The 20,551-nt window shown below is 36.1% G+C and overlaps 1 protein-coding gene across 1 annotated transcript in view; it reads left to right on the top strand.

The window, feature by feature from the left end:
- Window positions 1-20,551, top strand: part of LRMDA (leucine rich melanocyte differentiation associated) — a 692,212-nt gene that overhangs the window by 383,184 nt on the left and 288,477 nt on the right. Inside the window, exons 3-4 of the mRNA XM_049811164.1 lie at window positions 23-149; window positions 11,216-11,355. Coding sequence (XP_049667121.1) covers window positions 23-149; window positions 11,216-11,355 — 267 coding nt within the window. The remainder of the gene's footprint in view (window positions 1-22; window positions 150-11,215; window positions 11,356-20,551) is intronic.

Raw genomic sequence — 20,551 nt, 5'->3', positions numbered from 1 at the left:
CTGTTGCCTTTGTCGTTTGCAGGTCACTAGAAGGACTGAAAACATTCAGTTACTTGGAAGAGCTGATCCTGGACAACAATCTACTCGGAAATGACCTTCTGTTACCCAGGTTACCCCACCTCCATACCCTAATGCTCAACAAGAACCAAATATCCTTTCAAAGAAATACCTGCAAAATGTCAAATGAGTTTTATGTGTCAGCCAAATTAAAGTATGTGAAATATAGTTCATGAGCAGACAAAGCATTCTCTCTTTTGGCACCTGGAATACTTCATAGTAATTTATTATAGGTCATTCATAAATGAAATGCGCCATTATATCTTCCTGTTGCTCCATTTTAGTGAGAGATCTAAGTTATGGCTCTGAAGAAATCTTTCTAATAGATAAAATAGAGAAAGAAAATAATGTCAGTGCTACCACTGTGCAGCTGTTCTTGTGTTTGCTTGGGGTTCTGTTGCAGGCTGACCTCTAGTGGAATAGGGAGTGCAGTGAAACGCTATTAAGTTTTCACACTTTAAATAGCTCTTAAAACGTTAAAGTAAAATAAAAAAAATAATTAAAAAAACCCCAAGATATGTAATACTTTTCTCTATGTTAATGAAGTTGGTATTATGCATAATTTGGTAGCTGCTGTGCAACCGCACTGTAAAAGCAAGTCACTGTATTCTCGGTGTTCCAACTCTGCATAAAGTCATATAAAATGCTGTCCAAATCAAGGTCTTAATACATTAAAGTATTTAGATGGGTGGTTAAGTCCATTCATAGCCAATCAGTCACTTCTACATATGCCTGAAGTTAGTGCCTGCTTAAGTTTATTCAGAATAAATATTTCAGCATTTGCCTAACTACTCTGCTGAATCAGAGCCCCTAGTCTGTAGGTTTATAGATAATGGTCTACAAAAACTAATTATCTGCAAGGGCTGGGCATGGACTTGATTATTAAATAATTTTCCTATACTTTGACCTTTCTGGAGATTATAAGATGCGTAATATATGGTTTTACAAAAGTGAAAGGTGATCAAATTGTGGCTGAAAGGCCAACTGAGGCCTGCAGAGTCCTAGAGCACAGACTGTGAAAGCCCTCTCCTTGTAATTGCAGCGTGAGGACAAGGCTGCTCAACTGCAGGCTTTTATTACAGACAATGTAAACAGAGAGCAATTTACCTCCTACTAAAGCAAAATTCTCTACTGAGGAGAATAAAAATAACTGCAGTTTCTATGATTTCTGCACTTATTTTTGACTCTACAAATAAATAAAAATCAGCAGAGCAACTTTTATTCTTGGGGCCCTGGAAATTTGCCAAGAGTGTCTCTTGAGCAGTAACGATCATTACTGTACTAGGTATTTGGCTAGATTTCTGGTTAAATGCCAAGATTCTGTGGGTTGGATATGAGTAACTGTTTTTATTGTTTGCTGCCATGGTAAAATCTGAACTGGGCATGCTTTGATGAAGAATGTACAAGAACGTTTTTGCTGATGCTATGGGTGGTGGTATGTCTGGTGCAGCATATCTTCTTCTACAAGGCATGAAATGTAAATTTGGCTGTAAGACCCAAAAGCATGTCAGTATATTTGTTCTTTCTGGGGGTGTCAAGGAGGAACTTCGCACTTCCCAAAAGGAGGGCAGGTGTATTGCATAAGAGCTTGGTGAATAAAATCAGACAAGGAAAAAAGTATCCTGTCAGTAGTATTCTTTAAAGAATTTCTGCTGGTCTCACAGACTTACTTAAAATACTGTTGTCAAGTGACTAAGCTCTTAAAGTTAATGATAACATGATAAGAAGGATTTTATTTATCCTGGGATTTTTTTAATCAATCTTAAAACTATGAAGTTAGAGCTTTCACAATATTATAGTGTGTTGCCAGTAATTTAATAGAGAAGTTGCAGAAGTGTTTGTAAAACACCTAATGTATACAAACTGCCCAGAGAAGGAAAAGTAACCACTGTCCATCATTAACATTTTTGAGCCCTAGGGAGTAGTTATTTCTTGTAGGGAAGATACAGCAGTCTTCAGAAGCACAGAGACTTTCCGTATTTCTCCCTTCTATGTTGATACCATATTTGAAGAAGGTCTCTTTTGAACTTGAATCACTTCTTTTAATGAGTGATTTCTCTATAGAATTCTTTGAAAAGCGTTCAAATAAGAATGTACATTTAATAGAATAATGAAATACATTACAGGAAAGATTGTTTAGTATATGACAGTAGGACTACAGAAAGGATACAAGTGAGCAAAGAATACTGATTTGAAACAGAATTTAAATGGTGGAATATTACCATGTGTACATAAATATATACATATGGAGAGAAAGAGAGAGGTGAAAACAAACAAAAAGGCAAACTGACCCCTGTGAAAACTGGAATAACATGTAAACTTTAAAACTCCTATGCGAGCTTTCCTGGGTATCTCTTAGTATTACTGTACTCTTTTCTATTTCTCTCCTTTTATTTTGGCTTCATTTTGATCCAGATCCTGTTTTGATAGTTCTGATAAAAGCTTTCTACTCCTTTTACATGGTTCACTTATTGTGTAGTGTTGTATATGTTAATAACACTTGGCCCCTCCTAACATAATGTCTGGATACACTGTACAAATGTGAAATCTTATCTCTAAATCAGGTAAATACTTAGAAGAATCAGCTAATATTTTTTTCTTCAAATAGTGGTTGCATATTTCAGTTACAGTTAGGCCACTATCAGTTTTCCTACTATAAATGGAAGAAGCAAATTTAAATATTACTATTTTAAAAACAGTTTCCTGGTGTTATACCTCAACCTTTCTGTAATGTGTAATCTGTTAAAAATATATTAAAATACAGTCTATATAGGTGAAATACATAAAGGATAGTTATCAACATTGCGCAGTATTGGACTACATGTCTAACATGCCTTTTTTATGTGTATAGTATGTTTTTACAAAAGTCTGATTTACTTTAGGAAACATATCTTAGTTTCACTATCAGACACAATGAATGGCAGAAAGCAATACAGACTAAGATGGATGAGTGGTAGGTAGGAAGTTGATTTTGGAGGAGGACTCATGACTGCAATCACTTGTGCTTGTAACGGGAAGCCTCATTTCTCCTTTTAAGTGTGTTCACTGGATACTAAGAAGCAGTCAGGAAACTTCTAAATAGATTTATTCCCCTGTGTGTGTTATAGCAGTGTGAGGTTTCATGGCTTTTCACTGTGCTGATCATGGCTGGTGTCACAGTGCAACTATATAGTATAGACATTTCAATTTCCTTTACATTTCAATCTTTTTTGTACTTGTTAAAACTACTCAAAAGGGCAGCAGTGATGGTTTGTCAAATATATATACCCGTACGCTGAAAATTAGATGGTGTTCTTTGACTCACTTCATAATAGACAAGTCTGATAACGAACCAGATCGGTGATTCTCTGAAGTAAAAGCCTTATTTCTTTACATAGTCCCGTGAGCTAGTCATCCATTTAACATACATTCTGTACACTTCTGAAAAGTGATACCAAAATTAATTTAGAATAAAGGTGTTGAATGTAGATGTAGAATGGAGACATTGAATCTAGGTCTAGGTTTTGAATGGTTTAGAGGAAAACCAAAATATTTCATGCCATAGAGTGGGAAATCTAGAGCTGGGCAGAATGCCCATAATGGTATATGCATTACTTATGGCAAAGGCAGTTTTCAGTGTGCTTCACATCTAAGGATTATATGTTCTTGAGTCTTTGAAAACAGCATATATCGAGTACCTCAACTGAAGAATGTACAAATAAGTACTTCTGGTATAATCTGTCTTCACAGAGGTCTCATCGTAATGCCTAACAGTTATGGATTTGTTTAACCCCCAAACTGTACATGGTAATGTATTTTGCCTTTGTGCTTGTTCCTACATTGTTCTGAAGTGCATGAAGACCTAGAAGTCTCAGTCTGACCAGAATCTCATTATGTTAAGTGCTGAGGACATGATGTTTAGATTGAGTGAATATGTTAAGGGCATAAATCATCTCCTATTATGCACAGATCCCTATCTCCACTAAGCAAAGATCTAAGCTGAAATGGTACAGTAGTCTTCCTGTATATACTTGTGAGCTCTTGTCGTGGTTTAACCCCAGCCAGCAACTAAGCACCACGCAGCCGCTCACTCACTCCCCCCCATCCAGTGGGATGGGGGAGAAAATCGGGAAAAAAGAAGTAAAACTCCTGGGTTGAGATAAGAACGATTTAATAGAACAGAAAAGAAGAAACTAATAATGATAATGATAACACTAATAAAATGACAACAGTACTAATAAAAGGATTGGAATGTACAAATGATGCACAGGGCAATCGCTCACCACCCGCCGACCGACACCCAGTCAGTCCCCGAGCGGCGATTCCCTGCCCCCACTCCCAGTTCCTATACTAGATATGACGTCCCATGGTATGGAATACACCGTTGGCCAGTTTGGGTCAGGTGCCCTGGTTGTGTCCTTTGCCAACTTCTTGTGCCCTGGCTGGGCATGAGAAGCTGAAAAATCCTTGACTATAGTCTAAACACTACTGAGCAACAACTGAAAACATCAGTGTGTTATCAACATTCTTCTCATACTGAACTCAAAACATAGCACCGTACCAGCTACTAGGAAGACAGTTAACTCTATCCCAGCTGAAACCAGGACAGCTCTCCACTCCACAATGGCAGATTTGGCTAAATCTGAGTGTGGCTTGTTAGAGAACCGCAATACCCAATGAAACAAAAATCTTTCTTCTAGAATAAAGTGTACCTGAAGTAAAAATTAAGTAAATCATCTACAGATGATACGTCTGTTAAGTAAAATACCTTTGGAAGAGGGAGATAGTCTTCAGTCCAGGTGATTCCTTATTCTGTTCTACAGCAGTGCTTGGAACAGTTCAACTTAAAAAAAAAAAAATGGCGAGCTGCTGCTTTATTCTTAATTGTCTTCGTGTTGCTTGGGGAACCTTGAGCAACGCTTGGGCAGAATAGTGTTTAAAAAAAAAAATCCAAACAAAAAACAAACTTTGAAAGAAAAAACATATGGTTTCAGGATGGACCTCTCTAGGGAACCAGAAACATAATTTGATTGCAGGAATAGAAACATTTCTTCTTTTTCTCATGTTTGTATACCTAACAACATTGAAACCTGGTCTTCAAATCTACAGCCTTAGAACCATGGACTTTTTGAAATACCCTTAAAAGCACTGGCAACTCCAGCTACACAGAAAAAACTAATGCTGCTCCAGTAGGCACAATGAGATATTTTTTTTCCAAGTATTCAGTATGCAGGAAGCTCTCCGTGAGGTGTACGGTCTTAGTTAATTACCACCTGTGCTGCACCTTTTCTTTCTTGAGCAAAGTGGTTTTAAAGTCAGTGAACAAGGCCTTATCTCAAAGCCCTATCTCCCTACCAGATAGGGTTCAGGACAGTATGTGGCATACAAACGACTATGCGTGACATCCTATTGCACATAGAGAAGGGGAAGATGTATACTTGCATATTGCAAGCTATTTCTGTGGTTATCCAACCTTGAAGACCTGGTACATTCTAATGGAAAAGCGTTCAGGTGGCAAAGATCTTTTCACACTGCATTCAGAGGAGAATTGGTAACTTCTGCTTTAAGGCTATTTGCCTGTGGAAGAGCTTGTGATTGCTACATCGTGTTTGTGATAAATTTAATTGAAGCAAATGTTTCAAATGGGAATAAATACAGGTACCTTGCTCATTTATGACTCTGGTAGAAGTGCTATCCAGCTGTTTTAATGTTAGGTTGATTGCAGCACCTGCATGACAGATGGTTAGTTGGCAGAAGACTTTTGAATGACAGTTTTGGGTCTTTCTACATGGCAGTCTGGAATTCTGTGTGATATTTCTGATATTGTCTATGTAGGTATTTCAAAAATATTTTGAATGTAAAGCTAATTGCTCTTTAGTTTGTCTCTGCTTCCAAGAACCTCCAAAAGCTGTAATCACAGGAGGTCATTAACATGATAAGGTCTCCTGCAACTCTTTTGGGGCAGTGGGATGGCTAAAGATTTGAAAAGACTAAGTACAAACTTTTTGAATTAAAATGGTGGAGCATCTTGGAAAGCACTGAGAGAGAGAACAAGAGTGGTTACTTATAAAATCAATATATTTGAGTGTGTGACTAGTAAAAAGAACTGCTGGCAGAGAAAAAGGTTACAGAAAGAAAACCCAGATTCTCTTGCATACTTCAAACTATATGCAAACTATAATTGAGTCGAGAGATAGGAAATATGTGTAGGCTAGTTTATTTGGACAGTTATATGTTAGCATAGCATTGTATAGGGTTATATAGAATAATTTCATTTCGAAACTGTTAGCAAAGGTTGTCTTTCTGCATGGGTTTGACCAGCTGTCCCTGAAGAACAACCATAAATATGGTTATACCAAGAATACTGGTAAGAGAGGAAACAGTATGGAGTTAGAGGATGACCAGCATCGGTCCTCAGTATTTAAAGGAGCTGGACCCTTAAATTATGCTCTGTAAAGGATTCATGTAGTCTGTGCCCTGGAAATCTGCTGGAGGGACTAGTGGAAGGACACAGTTAAAAAGACTCTTGACAATAGAGGTCTGTGTCCTGTTTTCAGTATTAAACCATGTTAAACGACAACAGTCTGGAATAGTGGAACATGTGTGACATCATCTAGTATAGCAGAATGGTCTTTTTACTGTGCTGGCTGCCACAAGACACAGCTTAGCATCAAAATGGCTGTCCCTGCTTGTAAGGTTCTCCTAAAAGTGACTAAGTGAAGTGGCATTATACTATCCACTCAGAGTTTACAACTTTGACCTTGTTCAAATGTAATATTCCCTGGGGACAATTTAACTTTGAATCACACCAATTCTTCCTTGGTAGTAGTCTTGAATACTGTGGAACTAATCTTTGAAGGGTTTGTAGGGGGCCGTAGTCCTGACTAGCACTAGAATTTTAATCCAGGCTTCACGATTTTCTACAAAACAAACAAAAAATGTTATGAACTTGCATAGACCATTAATTCTTAGCCAGAGAAGGGAGATGCATAATTTGCTTTGTGCTTTTGCTTGTTCTTTTTGCCTTTAGGAGAACCTCCAAAACTATGTTATTGGGTACCATATAGTGAGTGAATATAGACAAGTCAGAACATACTTATTTGTGGGATATTTTTGGTTGCATAAAACTTGCAAAAATTTACATTGCTCTGTAGCTTACCTTGACCCACCATAGTACTATATTTTCCAAGTATTTCTGTTGCTAATGTCTCAGTGCTGCTGGTAGCATTTGTTTTTCTGAACAGAAGATACAGGTACATGGTTGTGTATGCTTGTGTGTATGTATGCTGTGAGCAGTCTACTGTAATTATGCCTGTGTGGTATACATAAGTGTAACATAATGAAGAGGCTTAAAAAAGTTTATCTGACTGAGAGATACCCAGTTCTTGTAAATGTTTCCCTAATTTAATAGTAGAAATACTGTAAGAAGTCAGTATAGTCTTCTGATGAGGATGAAATTTTAAAGTATGTCTAGTATGTTAATTATTCATGGAGGCCATGTTGTGTTTTTGGAGATGACCGTTGTATAATTGCTGAGAATTAATGTTTTAGCTTGTGAGCTAAAGAGCTGAAGAGTTTAAAATTTTTATTGTTGCAGATTTTTATTTTAGTCAACGTCTGTTAGAAAGAGAGGCATTAATAGATTGGTAATGATGACGTTGTTGAATGAGGAGATGGATTGCTACACTAAGGCACTTTAATTGTCGTAACAGTGACACTTTAAGCCAGTTTTCAAACAATAGACTATAGTGTAAGTATTTGCATCACTGTTACACATTCACCTGGTGACCAGTGACACTGTCTTCAGAAAGATCAGTTCATGGCTGTTGCCACACTGCTTTAAATAAATAATTTTTCACTAGCACTGTCCATGGATTTAATTGTGGCTTTGCTTTTTGGAGAGAATGGAGCTGAAATTGGTCTTAGAAATGGCACAGCAGGACTTGCAGCTCTTTGGCTCTGATTGCACCAATATGGCACTTCGTAGGCTGCAACAATAAACAGTAAAAAGGAAGCTGGCAATAAAATTTCAGACTTGCTTTTGATTTTCTCCCTCTGTATCTTCCTAGCATTGTTTTAGAAAGACTTTACACTTTTGGTGGCATCGTATAGTTCCAGTATTGTGATTAAAATAAATATATGACATGCTAATTAACTAAACAGTATGCTAGAAGTGCGCCATGACTTACGACTCATCTCTGAGAAACACTTAATCATTAGAATTTGAACAGGATATCATTTATTTTTTCCTACATGCTTTGTAAAGAATCACTGTGATGGCAGGTGGATGGGGCTGCTTGGGAAAATAATCTGTACCTTGCATTTTGTTTTGGTTTTAAGAGGGATGAGAAAAGATAGTTAAAGTCCCAAAGAGCAGAAATTTTAATTATTTTATATATGATATAACTGCTGATTCTGGTGCAAAAGATTTGACTATCATAAGCCACAGGTTGGTTTGTTCTCAAGTGTCACTGGTGTCCTGTTATTTTGGGACTGTCTAAGCCTGCAAAGTTTCAACTTTTCTGTGAATTAGTGACCTTCTACTTTTGAAGTAATTATGTCCAATTCTTGGAGTTTGTCCTGTGCACATGTTTCTGTTGCAGCTGAAATTGAAATAATGCTAGGATGCTAAATATCTATTTCAGTAGAGGGAGATGAGTAAATGATAACAGAGAAAAGGTCAGGGGAGTCTCACACAGAACTGTGCAGTAAGAGTATTCCAGTTATCCTTGCCTGAGATAATTTTTAGGGGGGGGTGTTTCTGCATCTAAAATCAGTGCTCAGGGTTTAGATGTGAGATATTGGAATCTAAACACCAATTTCTAAATTTGGGGAGTTATAGTTTTTTGAGATGCAGATTATCAACTGCTGTTATTTACCCAAAACTCTTAGTGAATTTGGTGTCTCTCCCTTCTACTTTCCATAAGACGTTGATGCATAGTCTTACACTTCTTGCAAATCTAAGCTGACACTGCTCTTCATCATTACATATCTAAATACATTTTTATATTTACCCCTAAGTCTGCATGGTCAGATAGGAGTTAGAATATGTCATACTCCACATTCAGCAAATTGTTGGGGAGAAAAGTTTCTACCCCAGAAAACACTCTACTGAATTGACAAGCAAAAATTCTGCATGTTTACTCCATAGAAGAAGCAAAAAGGTTGGGTTTTGGTTTGTTTTTTCTTTTGTTTGGTTGGTTGGTTTGGGTTTTTTATCCTTTCGATAGGAAATGGCCAGATACAATCTAAGACTTGCAATAGCTAACTCCCTGTGTGTGACAGCTGTTATGGAAAAAACTGTCTTTTGTAATAATAAACTATTTCTCTCAGGGAACCTTTTTGCAACTTAAGCAGCCCTGCGAGAAATTAAGTGTTTCTCCTGGCTGAGGGAGGGTGTCAGATTCAAGCACTTCTCTAAAAGCCTTAGGAAATCTTTTAAAAGCCTTTCACTTGAACACGTGTGGAAAAAGTTTGTGACCTTCCCGTCACAGTCACATACTTCCTGAAAGAGCCATGAAAAAGTTTATGTATAAGCTTGAGGTCCAGATATGAGAAAATGACAATTAGCACCAAATTTTGGTTGGGAACTCATCCTGGCTAACAAAGATGATTTATATTATATGGTGCTACAAAAAGAATTTTTCTTAGGGTTTGGCTGATTACTTACTGGCATACAGCATTCCATAAGGTGGCTTTGCCAAATCAAAAGTTAGCCTTTTTACCTTTTAAATTAATTCATAGAACTAACTTCAAACCTTCCTTTTTCTCACTCATGCAAAATATTTGAGTATGATTCCTCAGACCTTAGGGGACAGAACGTGAACTATGAGTGTAGATACATTGATTTAAATATATTAAAATTAGTAATTTTCAGCATGATCTTCATGTGTGTTTGGAAATAAAACAAAATGTCAGGCTTACAAAAGGAAGACCACATTTTTAACAATGAAGCTGCTCTTTCCATTCTGTATTGCTTCTGTTGCCCTTAAGATATTGAGGTGAAGAAATAAAGTAAATTCCATCAGCTAAAAATAACAAAGATAACAGAAACACATAAATCAAGTATAAATAATAGCAACACAAGTGAACTGAGGATTTAAAATAATAGTTGTGGTCTCTAACAGCAGGAGTGGATAAAAACAGAGCAATGAAATGCCCTTTAATGGTTTTGAATAATTATTTCTATTGTCTAAGTCAGTCAATTTTTAAACATTGAAAACTTTTTGCATACATATGCGTGGCATCTTTTTTGAGAATCATGCTTTTTTCTCTGAATGTAAATTGAAGTAAATAAGAATGTATAGTTTGTGTCTTACAGACTGTCACACTGTATTTTAACAAAATGATTTGCTTTATTTGATCAGTCAACAGGGTGCAAATGGTTGAATATTGTTGTTATGGTTAAATCTAAGCTGTGATTTCCAATATTGCAGTGGTTAAAAGACAATTTAACTTTTGTTTACTTGTTTGTTTTAATATAGTTTACAATATTGAAGGTGTATCATGATTATTTTTGTTCTGAGGATTATAGTTAAGCCTCATGAACACTAAAATGTAAGGCTATTTTAATGAAAAATTTTATGCTTTACAAGACTTTAAAGCTTTTTATATAAAATACTTGAAACACTGAAGTCTTTAAGTTGCACTTAGTGAAGGATTAATTCACATATACTAATTGAGTAATTATGAGTGTGTTGCTGTGGCACTCAAAGCATTTATATGCTGGGAGTGAACGTGGTTTGTTGTAGTTTGACTTTTTTCTTTTTTTTAAAAAAAACCTCATTTTCCAGTGGACTGAATATATTAGTGATGAATGTGCTGTGAAACTAACTGTTTGTTTCCATGCTGGAAAAGTTTCATGGCTCCAGCAATTGCTAGCCATTTTACCACACAGCATCCATCATTTTGTCAAAGTTTTAATGTTTTGTAGTGAACCACCTAGGAAAGAAAGGAGGAGAAAAGAATGACAAAACAGACAAATTCTTTCATTCCATGCCAAAAAACTGACTGAAGTTTATCCCTGTTTGCCCTTGGAACAATTAATGTGACATTTTCCCAAATGCCATACTAAATTTGATTGTCAGTTATTGAAATGTATGTTTAAATCAGCAGTGATGCAACTCTAAATGCTTTTTTCATTAGTGTCATTGAATCCTTAACCCACAACCTTTGACACATAACAGAATTAGAAAGCCTTTTGGACCATTTGGCTGAAGTAGTGCCCTCACTACAGTATCTCAGTTTGCTTGGAAACATGGCCTGCCCAAATGAACTGGTCTGCAAAGAAAAAGATGAAGATGACTACCAGAGGTACAGGTTAGTGTTTTCACTTGTAGATATGATAAGGCATGTCAATTTTGTTTTATTACCAGAAAAATATTGAACTAAAGTCAACTCAGAATCTCAAACAAACAACTACTCTATTCTTAAAGCACTGTGGCATATTCTGCCATGAAACACCTGGGAACTTGAGTAACCCCATTTCAGTGGGATCGCCATCAGGAACCGTATTTCAAGAAATATTTTAGTGCTGTACAGCACATGTTTGAGTTGAGCAGGTGTGCAGAGGCTTTCGTGAATGTGGGTGCTTATATGTACCTACTTACTTCTTTGGCCTTTCCTTCTTTAAGGCCAACATAAGGCAACATTTACATACGCTAAGGGTGACAGTCAATAAAAAAAAAAATATCACTACACTTAGCCAGTTGCATTGCCTTCTGCTAACATTCGATTAAGGTGATGAGTTTTTTCTATTATAGTTATCAAGGCACTATTAAAGAACACAGAAGAAAGTACTTCTATATTGTGCTGCTTTACTCAGAGCAGTTAGTGTTTAGATTCAAATAATTTTAATGAACTAGATTACACAAAAGCTCATCTGGAAATTAATATGGAAGCCTGATAAAATACTATATGTCCAACTGATCCAACTAAAATGTTGCTAAAAATTACAAAGATTTTTTTTAAAAAAATAAAAATACTTGTGACTGATGATGACTGTGAGTATAGATCCAAAACTTACAGAATGTCTGCTGAAGTGACATAAGTTTCATAGTTATAACCTTTAGGCAAGTGAGACATTGATTATTTAAAAAAAAAAAAAGTTGTTGGATTTCTTTATCCTTGCTCAGCTCTGATACAAGATTTCAGTCTGTGTGTGCTGGCTTTTTTCACATCATCTGAAGATGGCTGTCTGAGGCAAGCCAGAGCCAAGCAGCACTGGTCACCATGCTGCCGACCCTGCAGAGCCTGAGCTTACTTTTTATTAGCAGACCACCTGCAGTATTCAGAGTTATATAATAAAACTCTGATTTTTATCTTCATGTAATCCAAACTCTGCTGTAGGAGTTAGGACAAAATGCAAAGTGGCAGAAACTAAAAGAAGGTTTATTGGGAAGTGGCACGAATTCGATGCCCTAGTTTATTGCTCATAAATGCTGTAGGTTGAAACAGCAGCACAGCTGTCCCAAGTGTGCATACATTTTTTTCTTTTCTTTGTTCCAAATTTTTCGGAAGGATTTCTAGGTTATCACTAGCCTAAAGACTTTCACCTTCTAATGATTCAACTTTTGAATCCATCTTAGCTCTAGCATTTTGGTTTTCTCCAAGTCAAGTAACCTCGATTTAATAAAATATTTTCCCATTGCTTTCACACTTAAGTGGAAGGTATGCCTACTATCCAGCTTATGAGAGTCTAATAGTGCTGTCTCTATGTAAATTTATGTGGCATTTGCACTAGAGAATTGCTTAAAAAATGAATGATATTTCTACAGTTTACTGTTTTTCACTTTAAGTATGTTTTCTGACAATATGTCTCCTATTAATCATTTAAGCAAAAGTAGTACTTTAAAGGAGCCATTCAGAGGCAAGAACCCATGGTTCATTTAGTGCTGTCTGAAAAAATTCTTTATTGATTGACATCCTCTGTGGTTATGTGATGTAATATTTATAATATGTCATACAGCCATACATCAAAACAAGCATGTCTGTTGTTTCTTTTACATGCAAAAATGTTGATTTCAGGGAGGTCAGGGTAGTTTTAGGTCACATCGTGGAAAACCACCATGTCAAAGTGTGAAGTGATTGTATTTATGCATCTGCTGGAAACTGCAACGTTGCTTCCATTTTCTTTCCCCTCAATTTTTCAAAAACCTGGGTATTTTTTCTATATAAACTAGGTTACTTAAAGCTCTCTTAAGAAAGAAGGATGGACTTCTAATTAGTTGAATGATTTATGGTTCTGCTGCTATAATGAAAGCGTCCTGATACCTTTCTGTAATTATTTGTTACATTACATGAAATGTGTTTGCCAGACAAGATTAGACTCAAAACCCAAAAACATCTGTCTGTCTATCTGTCTATTTATTTATTTATCTTTAGGGGAATATATTCAAGTACATGGTGGAACTGATTAAAAGTACTATGCTAATTTTATTCCGAATAGCTAATTCAGAGTTTTGAATACATGTTCTGAAGCATCTTGGACACAACTTTTTTCTTCCTTCCCCCAAACATACAGGTTTATCTCACAAATTCAACAGCAGCAAGCTATCCTGAGTGAGAAAGTATTTGTATTTCATCAAATGTATCGCTTCAAATCTTAAAAGCAAACATTTGCAATGGCCAGTTGCAGCATTTTTTAATGGTTTGAAGTAACTTTTTTCATAGGATTTTTTTTTTTTCAGAAAATTTGTCATACAGAAAGCATCAAAAGATTGCATTTCAGTGAACCTGAATTATGTGAACATTCTGCTTTACCATAAACTTTAACTGGTTTTGTTTTGTTCTGAATAGGAACTTTTTGTAAATTTTTGCAGTGACCGTTGGAACCACAGCTTCATTTTTCACTGACCTTTAATTTCATTCCTACTGAGTTCAATTAGAGTTCAGGCTATTTAGTTCCTCAACCAGAAAGAGAAGGTGCTAGAAATCAAAGCTTTACTTAGTCTTTTCATTCCAACAAACTGAAAAGATCTGTAAAACCCCTAAAATCTCAACCTTAAAAATATGTGGAAAATCAAAATTTTAAAAACTCAAGGTCCAGTGATTTACTGTGATATTAGTAACAGAGATAAAAAGTAATATTATGTCTTTTAAAAATAATTAGATTTTATCAGAAATACTTGGAAAATGTATAAAGCTATGCTTTTTGTCAAGAAGTTACATTCTGGTTCTTCAGGTAAGCTGTTGGTATGCTATTTCTATCAATTTCAATACTAAAGCTCTTCCCTAGTTTTTCATTAAAAATAGGTTTTATACCAAAACCATTGTTGTGACTTTCTCAAAATCTCCCCCCCCTCCTCCCCCCCCCGAAACATAGTAACATTTGAGCGGGATATTTTTTTTAGAAAAAGAAAAGTGAAAGCCTATTTTTTTTCTCCCCATTCCTGTAATTCCTCCTTACCTTTCAAATGTGTAGGAGAACAAATTGATGAAACACTTTTATGTTTGTTATTGTAATTTTTACTTAGGAAAAGAAAATGGAAACTTCCCTTCTGTGGTATTTTTATAAGCAAACTTGTTTTGTTCATTTAAAAAACTCATGTTTTTTCCATAATTTGTAAAATGGCTTTACTTTCTTGGGGGGGGCGGGGGGGAAGTGCTATAAATTCTTACATTTTATCTTATTTTTTTAAGGTTTCCATATTTCATAAGTGATATTTTGCAAAGGGATATCTTGGGTGTGAGGGCAAGGGAAAACAGAATATCTAAAATATAATGGTGATAGGAAAGTTTTAAAAGCTTTTGGCTCAAACAGAAAGCAAGAAACACTGAAAAACAGCTTGCAAAACAGTGCTTCCTCTAAAATAACCTATTCTACAATCTCTACTTTGAAGATTGCCTGAAAGCAAAGGTCATGACCTGGAGATCAAAGTAACAGAAGTCAACACAATAATTGCTGGTTGCTTCTCTTGTACCTGCACTTGGTCAGTTTTCTGGGTGTATTGTTTGCAGTGAAAACTTCAAACGTGGTGTTACTGAACTGTGAAAAATCATCTGGGTCAGAATGTATTACAAAGCATTTGCGAATGCTGCAGGTGACCTCACCTATTTTCATTAAAGCGATATGATTGTGAAGGATGTATGCCATGTGTGAAGTTTTCAGTGCTTGTTCGTTCTTCTTTGCTCCTTATTGACATTTCCTGGAATGATGCATTCATTAAGTGCTGTTGACATGGAAACAAGGGCAAGTGGAAACAAATGCCTGAGTTTATTTTAAATTAGCTTAAAAGTACATATACTAGATATGCTATCTTTGGCAGGGGTAGCAAATGGTGATAACCTTATGAAGTCCTCTTAAGATATAACAGCAAGAAAGGAAGTGCATGCATTTTGTATGGATTAACTTTTCAAGCTAAATCAGCTATTCCCATCCCACAGGTTTGATTCTGTGGACTGCTAGGTCCTCTTACAGCATTTTCCGTTTCCTTGCAGTTTTGTTCTGTTTTATTGCGCTTTTGTTTTAGTGGTTTTGGTTTTCTACTTGAGACGGAACCTTCTCATCTATTTTAAATAGTCTTGTTATTGAATTTGGATAGTAATATAAATACATAAATACAAGAGGCAATAGAAGACTAGAAGTCCTCACTCAGTAATGAAAATAATGCTAATATACTTGGTCAATATCAGTGAACTTACTGTGGAGGACCTCTTTTAGCAGGAGGGCTTGAAGCCTGTGGTACTTCTGTATATATTTTTTATGTATTTAATGAGATGATTAGGGTATTCCCTTACAACTGTACAATCTGTGAATCTGTACTACTTCACTGTTTGCATGAGGCATTGTCATTTCTACAGTACCTGGAAGAAAAAAAACTGTATTTGATAGACATCAAATAGCCACACAACTTCCATCTGAGGTTAGTTACTGTAAGGGTTTATAAGCAAGGGCTATTATAATGTTTTTGTTCAGCCAAATAAATTGAAGTCCATAACACCCAATTTGTCCATACTAACACGGTAAGTCAAGACATAACTATAATTACCGTTATATGGACAGAGAGATATTTTTCTAATTCATAGAGCTGTTTGAGACACTGATGTAGAGCAGAGGATGTTAAAGTGTTAGGAGACGGTCTGGATTTCCGAGTGACTTGAGAGCCCCTCAGAATTACATGGTCATCACCAAGGAGTGCCAAGGTTGCACAGAGGCTATGTGATCCTCTGATATACCTCATGCCTACGCCATGCCCTGTGTTCTGGAAGATGTTGGTTTAAGTTTATGACCTGGCTTCCTTAACTCTGTATCAAGGAAGTTTTTTTGCAGATGGAAATTCTGCAGCCAGCTATATGCTGTTTGGTGGGGTAAGGGTGGGGGTAGGGGGTTAAACTTTTTGGTGGTGCAGAAGAAACAATCACAGGAGACAATCTAGTTCAGTGTCATAAGCATGTTTGCTCAATCCTTCTGATTTTTGTTTTTATCTCTCCCCATTTGAATGCTGGTGTAACTTTGCCAACTTCAGGTTATTTATTATTTCTAGTTTACAGTAATGTGACTGAGAGCATAATCAGCCCTTCAAAGTTTGAAGTAGGTATATTATTTTTATGTTCTATGATTGTCAAATAAAGGAAATATAATAGCACAGAAAATAGAAAAATGAAAGTAAACACTTTCTGAAACAGAGACCATGTTGCAGTTATGATACAGGTAGAGCTAGACATTTCTGCATTCTTCTGGGCAAATATTTCTCAGTTTTTCAGTGCCAGTTTAATTTTGAGTTTTAAACTTAAATATTGATGCATATAGTACAGTTTTATATTCCAGTTTTTGCTAGTAAAAGTACAAAATAAAGGACCATACAGAATCTAGTTCTCACCATAGTCTTTCAGTAAAGGTCCAGTGGAAGAGTTTATTTTCTCTGAAACTCTAACATATACAAATTTACTATACTTTTCTTGTAGTAGAGGGAGAAAAAAACCCAACCAAACCTTATTTCCCAAAGTAATTTATTGCCACTTTTAAGATTTTCTTATAGTGTGGCTCACGGGTGATGCCATTATCTTTCAGTATCAGGAGGCCAACCATGCTCTACAACTTGTCTGCTTTTCCAAGGGAGGTAATAAATGAATCAAGGCCCTTAGATGCTATGATATTATGTGATTATTTTGTTTGTTTGTTATTGGTGGTTGTGTTTTTTGTTTCTTTGTTGGGTTTTTTTGTTTGTTTGTTTTGTTATGGTGTTCACAGCTCTAGAATAAAACTTTCCTAGAACTGTTCAATAATAGTAAGAAGTATACCAAAACTCATTAAAGCTGAAGGAATTTTTATGCCTGAACCTAAATGGCTACTGAAAAAATAGATCAGAATGAAATTACCCAGTAGCTATTTAACAAAAATAAGGAATTGACGTAAAAGTTATTTACACTTGTGTGTTTTGGATCAGGACTAACAAATTTCTTGCATATGTTTAAAATAGATTTCTTCCTTTCTTCCATTTGATCCTTTAAGGAACATTTACACATTCTCTTTGAACTCTTTTGCTTCACCTGTGAAACTTTCTCATAAGATTGTGTGAACCATCACTGATTTTTTTGGGGGGTGAGGAAATAACCCAAGGACTATTTTTTAAGTAATGACTGTTGCACAATAGAGAACTAGAAACATACACAGAATATACCTGCAAGGTAACTGATAGGTCTTAGATTCCATGTTTGTAAGGCAGAGTTAAGACAAGTCTGTTATTTGTTAGAGGCTGTAGAGTGAGTCAGTATCAGAGACAGTATTTCTTTATATAAAAACTAGAGTCGTGTGTTGTTTAATAAATAGCAATAGCTGATCTCAAGGCTGTCTTTGTTCTGTCCCTTTCTGAACTCCAACGTGTTTCTTCAAAGGAAAACCTTGCCCCATTGAGCTTTTGCCAATGTCAATAGCAGCTGAATCCTGAACTCACCGCATTCCTTTGCAAATGCCCCCTCAAGCCTGTCCTTCTTTTCCAGTATCTTGACAGGTCTGTGTAAAAACTGCTAAAATAATACTAATCACATGCAACACTTACAAAATTGGTAAATGAATTGTTAATCTTCATTGTCATTTTCACTTAACTAAGACTGAAATAACATGAAATGTGATATTCTCTGGTCTTTTTCCATCTCTGAATGTTCCTGCTTGTGTGTGGTGGATATCTGTTATTAGCTTATTTTCACGGGACTCTTGGCAGTGAGTCAAGGCAGGAGAGATTACTCTGGACAAAAGAAGATGCATCTTTACTTACATAGTTCATTTCCTTAATCCATTGTGAATTAGAAGATCAGTTTACAGGCAGTGATAAGTGGATCTCTAAGCACCTTCCTGGTGTCTCTTTTTTTCTCTCTCTGGAGCTCACCTTTATCTTCATCACTGAAGATAATAACCTTTTTTCACACCACTGCAAAGATGTTAAAACCCAGTAACAGCAGTCTCAGAGCACATGGAGCCGTGCTAAGTTTCAGAATGATTAAAAAAATAAATGGGGGGGGGGGGGGGGGGGGGGGTAGAGACAGGGAGACCCTGCCCCCCAACCTCTAACCTAAAATAAACCTTGCTAAATGTATAATGTAAAATTTAGATGGATCTTTCTTCATTAAACAGTGTTCTCTTAACTGGTGATTTTACAAGTCTAAAACAGGTGCAATGTGTCATGCAATTTATGGATCCTAGTACCTGCCATAAGGTATTTTATGATGGCTGCATTCTGTGTTATTAGTAGCTGTCTTTTTGTGCAGCCATTGGTGTTTGATAATAGTCTTAAAACACCCAAAATTACTTACCTGCAAGCAACATTCCAGATAGTCCCTGTTGACAGTTTGAATAAGTTTAGTGCCCTTTTGTTGTACTTTACCTTCAAAACAAACTGATTGAACCATCAATAGCTCCTGAAAGCTGACAGAGGCATGTCATCTGGTCTAACGCTCTGATAGTAGGTTATCTGTGGGAGTTAACCTCCCTGCATTGTTAACTGAAATGTTTTATGTACTATGCAACTTTAGGATGCTGCTGTGATAACCTTAGTAACTAAGTCATACATCACAGTAAAGAGATTTTGTGCAACAAATAACCCTGGATTAAATTTACAAGGGTTGAATTGATATTGTAAAGTGTTCATTCCAGGGCTTTGGTAATCCTTTCCTGTATTTTTTATGGCAAACTTGTGTTGCATTTAGATTGAAGCTGCATCTTCATATTTCTAGCTAAAATATACCCAGGAAGCCTGATGATTTTCTTCAGCCATTTAATAAAAAATTGTTGTATTATTTTCATATAATGTAGATTCTTTTTATCTCACGCTTAGTAAAAGGAATATGAATAAATGTGGTGGTATTTTGAATCACCTTTTAAAAGAATTAATCACTGATATACCTTTGTTCTACTGGTGGGGTAACCTTTATGACTTATTTTTTCAATATTTGCTGTGCAAGTTTAAAAAAAAAATGTTAACCCCAAACCTGTGACTTGTGGTATAGTTTGCTTGTGTTTAGTTTACATGGGTAGGGTTTTTTGGTTTTCTTTTTGGATTTTGCCAGTACTGGTGCTAATTCTGCTTTTTGAAGTGGAGTCAGGATGGCTTAAAAATGCAAAAATACATTTGTATCAAGGAATGCTATTATGATTTTAAGCTCTTTTGAAATGATTGAGAGACTGACATTAGGGCTGTGATCCAAAGTCAGCATAGATGACAGTGCTGTCTTAGTCTGTTGTCATTTTTGTTGCAGCCTGCTTTTCAATGGCATATTTCATTCCATCATTAAACATTTGCTGATTTTCTAATACCGATGTTTTCTTCACCTGGATATTCATCTTTTCTCACCCTACACTTAGTGGGTGTCCTTACTTGTTTTTAGCTTCACCCTTCTTCACTCTTGACATATTGTTTCCTTCTGTACATGTCTTCATTTGAAAGAATCTGTTGTCATCAGAGCTTTTCTACCAGTAATGCAAGATGGATAGCTTCTCCTCCACTGAAAGATAAGGGCCAGCAAAATGCCAGGGAGGACTGGAAGGGCAGCCAGGAAAGCTGGGAGGAGTCTGAGAATGTGTCAGTCCTGTAGATCTGTAGCTGTTGTTTAATAAATGGTCTTAGGGTATGTTTTGTAAAGTGACTCTTCTTCTAATATCATTGAAAGACAAAGACTGAGGATTCACATTTAAATTGTCTGATTTCAGTACCGAGCATTTTCAGTTCACTCGTTAACAATTTACGAAGCTGTTGCCTCAGAGGAAAGGCATACTTGATGGAAAGGTTTATTTGCAGCATTAAATTTTGCTTGATTGTAGAAGGGGAGTCTTACAGTTTTTTCACATGTTTATCTGGTCTTTAGAAGAGTATTATAAGATAACTCTTACCTTTTAGAACATGCCTTGTGTGTTGTTCTTTTTCAAAATGTTACGTTAGGCAGAGTTTTCTACTACTTTGATTTTTTCCTCCCAGTGCCAGAAGGGATTGGTATGATTAGGAGGCTCTCTGACTGACTGGAGTTTTATGCAAAGCAGCTAGGCATGGGGAGCATTATCAATCACCTTTCTACCCCCTGCCAG

The sequence above is a fragment of the Accipiter gentilis genome, chromosome 9 (genome assembly GCF_929443795.1).
Source record: "Accipiter gentilis chromosome 9, bAccGen1.1, whole genome shotgun sequence".
Lineage (NCBI taxonomy): Eukaryota > Metazoa > Chordata > Aves > Accipitriformes > Accipitridae > Astur > Astur gentilis.
This window is presented reverse-complemented; position numbering and strand designations above follow the sequence as displayed.